This window comes from Mus caroli, chromosome 3 (assembly GCF_900094665.2).
Source record: "Mus caroli chromosome 3, CAROLI_EIJ_v1.1, whole genome shotgun sequence".
Classification (NCBI taxonomy): domain Eukaryota; kingdom Metazoa; phylum Chordata; class Mammalia; order Rodentia; family Muridae; genus Mus; species Mus caroli.
In genome coordinates this window covers 88,795,416-88,801,609 of record NC_034572.1, presented here as the reverse complement: position 1 = coordinate 88,801,609, position 6,194 = coordinate 88,795,416, and the positions used below count along the sequence as shown (strand labels likewise).

At 49.8% G+C, this 6,194-nt stretch overlaps 1 protein-coding gene across 2 annotated transcripts in view; it reads left to right on the top strand.

Annotated features, from left to right (window-relative positions):
- Tuft1 (tuftelin 1) overlaps positions 1–6,194 on the top strand; it is a 48,757-nt gene that overhangs the window by 36,096 nt on the left and 6,467 nt on the right. For both annotated transcript variants that reach the window (XM_029474773.1, XM_021157898.1), the window contains 2 exons: positions 2,538–2,666; positions 3,209–3,303. In XM_029474773.1, the coding sequence (XP_029330633.1) occupies positions 2,538–2,666; positions 3,209–3,303 (224 nt within the window). The remainder of the gene's footprint in view (positions 1–2,537; positions 2,667–3,208; positions 3,304–6,194) is intronic.

Genomic DNA, 6,194 nt, shown 5'->3' with positions numbered 1-6,194 from the left:
CCTGCCTCTGCCTCCCGAGTGCTGGGATTAAAGGCATCTGTGGATCCATCTTACTGATCCTAAAGAGGAGGATTTTTGAGAGGAAGATAGAGGATGAAGAACAACAGTGAGAATGGTGAACTGCCCCGAGGTTAAGGACACAGCCTGTGACAGCGTCCCTCAGGGCTGATGGACTGTGAGGCTGTGTGTGAGAACTGGCTTCAGTGGGTAGAGGAGGCAGCTGGGCTTTGTTTCTCCTGGTGCTTCTTTTCTTTTCTTTTCTTTTCTTTACAATTTTTTTATTAGATATGTTCTTCATTTACATTTCAAATGCTATCCTTAAAGTCCCCTATACCCTCCCCCCCACCCTGCTCCAACCCACCCACTCCCACTTCTTGGCCCTGGCGTTCCCCTGAACTGGGGCATATAAAGTTTGCAAGACCAAGGGGCCTCTCTTCCCAGTGATGGCTGACTAGGCCATCTTCTGCTACATATGCAGCTAGAGACGCGAGCTCCAGCAAGATTTTGCCGACAGGACCCTAATTTAGCTGTCTCTTGTGAGGCTATGCCAGTGCCTGGAGCTCCATTTCCAAGCACACTTTCCTGTTATGCATAGATTGACTTGGGACAATTTTAAGACCAGTTTGCAAGCATAGCAGGCATTTGGTAAAAGCATTCCCAGTCCCTTTTCCGTGACACATTTTAGATAGTCTGGCTATTTAGGTACCAATTCGATGACCACCTATTTCCTGTGCTCTCTGTAAAAGCTACAAGGAGAGGAGACTGGAGCTGCCGCCCCAAGCAGGGGTAGGGTGTTGGAAGCTTTGGAAAGCTGCGGCATTCCAGACACATTTGTCATTTCTGACTGTTTGTGGTGGAGCCAGCTGCTCCTAAGGAAGAGCTGCCTGAACAAAAGTGCATGCACAGGCTGGGGATCACAGCCACTATGGTTTGGGACAGTGGGACTTTCTTTACCCACCTGCAGCAGGTGCCCTTTGGTCAGGTTCCTTCCTCTGTGAGCAGGGCAGGATGAGCTACTGGGACAGAGGAGTCTGGGTTTTTTTGTTTGTTTTTGGTTTTGTTTTGTTTTTTGAGACAGGGTTTCTCTGTATAGCCCTGGCTGTCCTGGAACTCACTCTGTAGACCGGGCTGGCCTCGAACTCAGAAATCCGCCTGCCTCTGCCTCCCGAGTGCTGGGATTAAAGGCATGCGCCACCATGCCTGGCGGAGTCGAGCTTGTTTGTTTGTTTGTTTGTTTGTTTGTTTGTTTGGGTCTGTTGGGTTTTTTATGTTTGTTTTTTGCATCTCTGTGATCCTAATTGGAGATTCAGACCAAGGCTGTGTTAGCTCTGCTATGCACACATCAGCCTGCATATGGTATTTATGTACTGAGCTGAGAGCTCCTCTTCTAAGCTCCTGCCCAGGAAGCTGGCCCGTTTTAGGCTAATAGGTATTATTGAGGGTGTTTCCTAACCTCTCCTGATGAGTAAGATTGTCCAGTCTGGTGGTTTTTGAACCTGGGGGTATGAAGGGCAAGATTGATAATTATAATAAATATTGCCTGTCATTAAGCATGGGTTCCTGTCCTGCTGGCTGCCTGCTGTCAGGAGGGATTTGCAGTGAATTTACTTGGCTAGGGCAGCTGTGTTATGTGGACAGGTCCCATCGTAATATTTTCCGCATCAGGCTTTTTCTACCCTGATTCTGAGACTGGGAATTACCAGACAACCTGGCTGCTGTCTGTCATCCAGGCCTTCCAGAGCTTATCTGGATTCTCTCTTACCAAGTGATGAGGGTCTGGGCTGGGTGGGAAGCAGAGAGGTGCACGGCGATGCACCCTGGAGGGAGCATGGGCCTGCCATTCCCTAGCTTTATTTGTGATGGGGAGAAATGGACTGAACGAGCACCAGTTCCACCGAGACCTGTATGCAAGGAACTCTGTGGCTCTCTGAAGGTATGGAAGAACCCAAGGCCTGTCTGCCATGAACTTGCACTGTGCTCATGAATGAACTGAATCTCAGAAGAACTTTCCCAGGGCTAGGAGGATGTTTAGGTAGGATATCTGTGGACCTGGAGGATAAGCAGGCATTGGTGAGATGAGAGCAGAGGAAACAAGGCAAGGTCTTTCTTTACTCTCATTCTAACAACTGAGGACCCTTCTGTTCTTTCCAGGGTGGTTTCTAGGCTGCTTAAGGACAGACACTGCCTGCTGCAGCACCTTGTGCAGGCACTGGGTTGGCCTTGGCATGGAGGTGGCCATACCAAGGGAAATGGAAAGATGGGAGTATGTCTCCTAGATTATTTGCTTCTGACCAGCAAGGAAGCCACAGCATTGGGTTAAGCTTGTCAGCCCTGGAAGGGTGGTGGAGGTGTTCTAAGATATCAACCAAGGGCTCTTGATGACCCGTGTGCCAGTTGACTTTGGAGATGAACTTAGTCTGTGAGGGGCCAGTTAGTCTCCATAGCAGTCCTGATGGGCCACTCCAGGTTCCCTTTTGAAGGTTTATCTATGTTCGCCTTTCCCCCTTCACCATTGAACACACCCTTCTACATTGTAGGTCACACTGAGCCGTTATCAGCGAGAAGCAGAACAGAGTAATGTGGCCCTTCAGAGAGAGGAGGACAGAGTGGAACAGAAAGCGGCAGAAATCGGGGAGCTACAGAGGCGCTTGCTGGGGATGGAGGCGGTAATGGTGATGTTCTGCCTTCAGAGTCTAGCCCTGGGGCAGGAAGGGACCCAAGGCCTCTTTCCCTAATATCTCCAAAAGCATCCCTTTCTAGCAGCCATGCACATCCATTCTGATACCGTGCAGCGCTTTAGGAATGGAGGGTCTGTCATCCAGCCTTAGCCTCCTTCGGCTGCAGATGAAACTATCCCCGCCTTAGACGTGTTCTTACATAGATGCCCCTTTGGGTTTCTGAAGACTTCCGAGTCGCCAGTCATTCCACGTGTTTCATCCAGGATTGGCCAGAGGTGGCAGGTGGGCTTGCACAATGCAGGGCCAAGTTCTCCCTCGGGCAGCTGGGTGAGGCTGGGAAATTTCTGTATGCTGAGATTGGGAAGGGCTATTCCCTGACAGGGGAGGCCGCCCATCAAACCAGCCTGGCCTGCTGTTCTTTGGCAACAGTCCCAGGCCCAGTAGCAGCCAAACCCCTGTTCAGGTACCCATTTCACCCCAAGGTGTTGATGTCTGTTCTTGCTACAGGCCTTTTCTTTTGTCCCACCCAGGAGCATCAGGCCTTACTGGTGAAAGTCAGGGAAGGAGAGATGGCCCTAGAAGAGCTTCGGATCAAGAACGCTGACTGTCAAACAGAAAGAGAAAAGTAAGGGCCCTTGTTCACTGTAGAGCTGCGTGTAGGGAAGAGAGGGCGGGCTGTGAGCTCCCTGGAAGGAAGCTGGTGCTGATGTCAGATCTTCCACTTCTAACTCAGTGTGCTTGTGGAGGCTGGAGCCCCACCCAGCCAGAGACTGTTCAGAGGGCTGCCTTCTTCACGGAGTTCATTTAACATGGGAGCTGTTAGCATTCTGTCCAAACTTCACCCCACAGTTAGCTGGCAACAGTCGGGTAGGCCTGGCCCACTATAAAGGGGGCTGCTTGCCCCTCCTCCCTCTCTTGCCTTTTGCTTGCTCTTGCTTCCCTCCTGCCCTCTTGGGCTCTTCCCTTCCCCCTCTCTCCACATGGCCATGGCCTGCCACTACTTCTCTTCTGCCTTTCTTTCTCTGCCTCTACTACCCTCTTAACTCCCCTCCCCATGCCCTGAATAAACTCTGTTCTATGTGGCTGGTCCCTCAGGGGGAAGGGATGCCTTGGCATGGGCCTGCTGAGACATCCCCTTCCCCCATACCTCACCACACTCCCATAGAACATACTCCCTATCTCTTTATCTTTTTATGAACACATCATGGGCAAAGACCTAAAGAAAAGGATTTATTAGGTCAGGTAGAGTTGAGGGAGCATGGGCTGTCACGGCTCTCAATGAAGGAGGTTTTTCTGGACGTGTCACTCCGTTTCTTACTCCTAAAGCAGCAACTCTGGAAGTTCTTGAAGTCATGTGATCTCTCCAGTCTTTTGGAGACAGAGTGGAGAGCTCTATGAGGACTTTCTCTTGCTCCAAGCAGTTCAGATAGAAACCAAGAACTACCTGCTGAGCATATTGACCTACTGAGTTAGAGGGTTTGGCACATCTCCTCCGAGGAGAGGGGATCAGAGGCTCCAGATCAGTGGGTTCCTCAGAGCAGAGACTGCCTCCTGAAAGTTCAGGACCAAACAAGACGTCTACAGGGCATGGTGGCACATGCCTATAATCCCAGCACTTAGAAGGCTGAGGCAGGAGGGTTGCTATGAGTTCAGGGCCAGCTTGTACTACAGAGTGAAACTGATTACCATCTTTCTGGATGCAGTAGTGGTAGTCTGTACCTATTATTCCAGGATCTCAGGGGACAGAGGGAGGACCATAAGACCCAGGCCAGCCTGTGCAACTTAACACAGTTTGGCTCAAAAATAAACAAACAACAAACAGTTTAATCTCAGTAAGCCATTGTGGGTCTGATCATCATTGTACCAGCGATCTTTTTCACAGTCAGTAGACATCCCCTGAAGGGCCAGGATCAACAGACCAGTCTGCCACTGCTCCTCTGACTTTCTTCTTCTTTAGGCCAACCCAGGTTTGACCTTCCCGGCATGGAAAGTGTGGCATCTTTTTATTCCAGCCTCCTTTCTAGTTTGACGTCATATCTGAGTAACTTTAAATGAACAGTTGGAGCTGGAAGTGGTGACTCACGCCTTTAATCCCAGCACCCAGGAGATAGATGCAGGTGGATGATAGCTATGAATTTTAGGTCAACCTGGTCTACAGGCAAGATCTAGGCCATTCGGGGCTACAGAGTGAGACCCTGCCCCAAAGGAAAAAACCAAACAAACTGAAAACCAGGAAATTGTAAATTATCTCTTTACTGAATATCTGAAGTCTTATTTTGTTGCCATTGGTCCCCTGGATTATCCTAAACACTGAAGTGTAAGGGAGAATACACACTCGAAGGACATGCACAAATGCTAGTGAGGGACGGCAGCACTCGGGGGCTCTAATTGAATGATGCTTGGTGCTGAGAGATGGCTGCATTCAGACCTCCCTCTTCCTCTGTGTGGGAGGGACTGAGGGCAGAGTCAAGAAGAAGAGCAAGAGAAACAAAAGATGAGATGATCCCAAACTAATGCTCTGGAATAGTGTTTGACTACCACTCACCTCGTGTGGAGAACTGAAGGCGGGACTTAGAGTATTCAGGAAGGATGTTGGGCATCCGTGCATTGTGACCACCTCACCCTCAGTACTACCCATGTTTGGTTTGGTTTGGTTTGGTTTTGAGACAGGGTTTTCTGTGTAGCCAGGCTGTCCTGGAACTTGCTTTGTAGACCAGGCTGGCCTCAAACTCACAGATCTGTCTGTCTCTGCCTCCCGAGTGCTGGAATTATTGGTGTGCGACACTACTGCCTGGGTACCACTCACTTGCTAACAGCGTGCATTTGTTGATATCTTTAGGCAGAACTGAGAATAAGCAGTGCCCGTGGCTTTTCAGGAATCTCTGGACATTCTCAAGAGTGACTAGGAAAAGTACTCTCTTCTCACAGCATCATGACATCAAGCAACCTCCTGTTTCTCTCCAGACACTGACTGTGGGTCTCGCGGTCTAATTCAAGTCTGACACTGTCCAGACTTACTGTGGACCCCTCATGTCAAGGGTTCAGTGTTACCCCCACTTTAGCTGACAATCAAAATTAGTGTGCTCAAGGGTACCCATACCCCTTTCCCATATGTGAGTGTGTGTGGGTGTGTGGTTCTACCCAGTTGCTTCCTCGGGTTCAAGAGTTTGTTGCAGTGGCTCATGGAACTGATGAAACAATATTATAGGTTCTTAAAGGATCAGGTGGACAGTAGGTGAAGTGGTGTGTAGGGTGAAGTCCAGAGGGGACAGCGATGCTGTGTCGGTGTACGCTGTTGATGTGTGTATGCATTTCTCGACCTGACAGGTCTTTGAACATTTTGTTCAGGGTTTGGAGAATGTGCAGGCATAATTGGTTTCTCCCCCAGAGGTTGAGAGGGGTTGAAGGATATAAGGTTTTAACTAGCCGGGTGTGGTGGCGCACACCTTTAATCCCAGCACTCGGGAGGCAGAGGCAGGTGGATTTCTGAGTTCGAGGCCAGCCTGGTCTACAGAG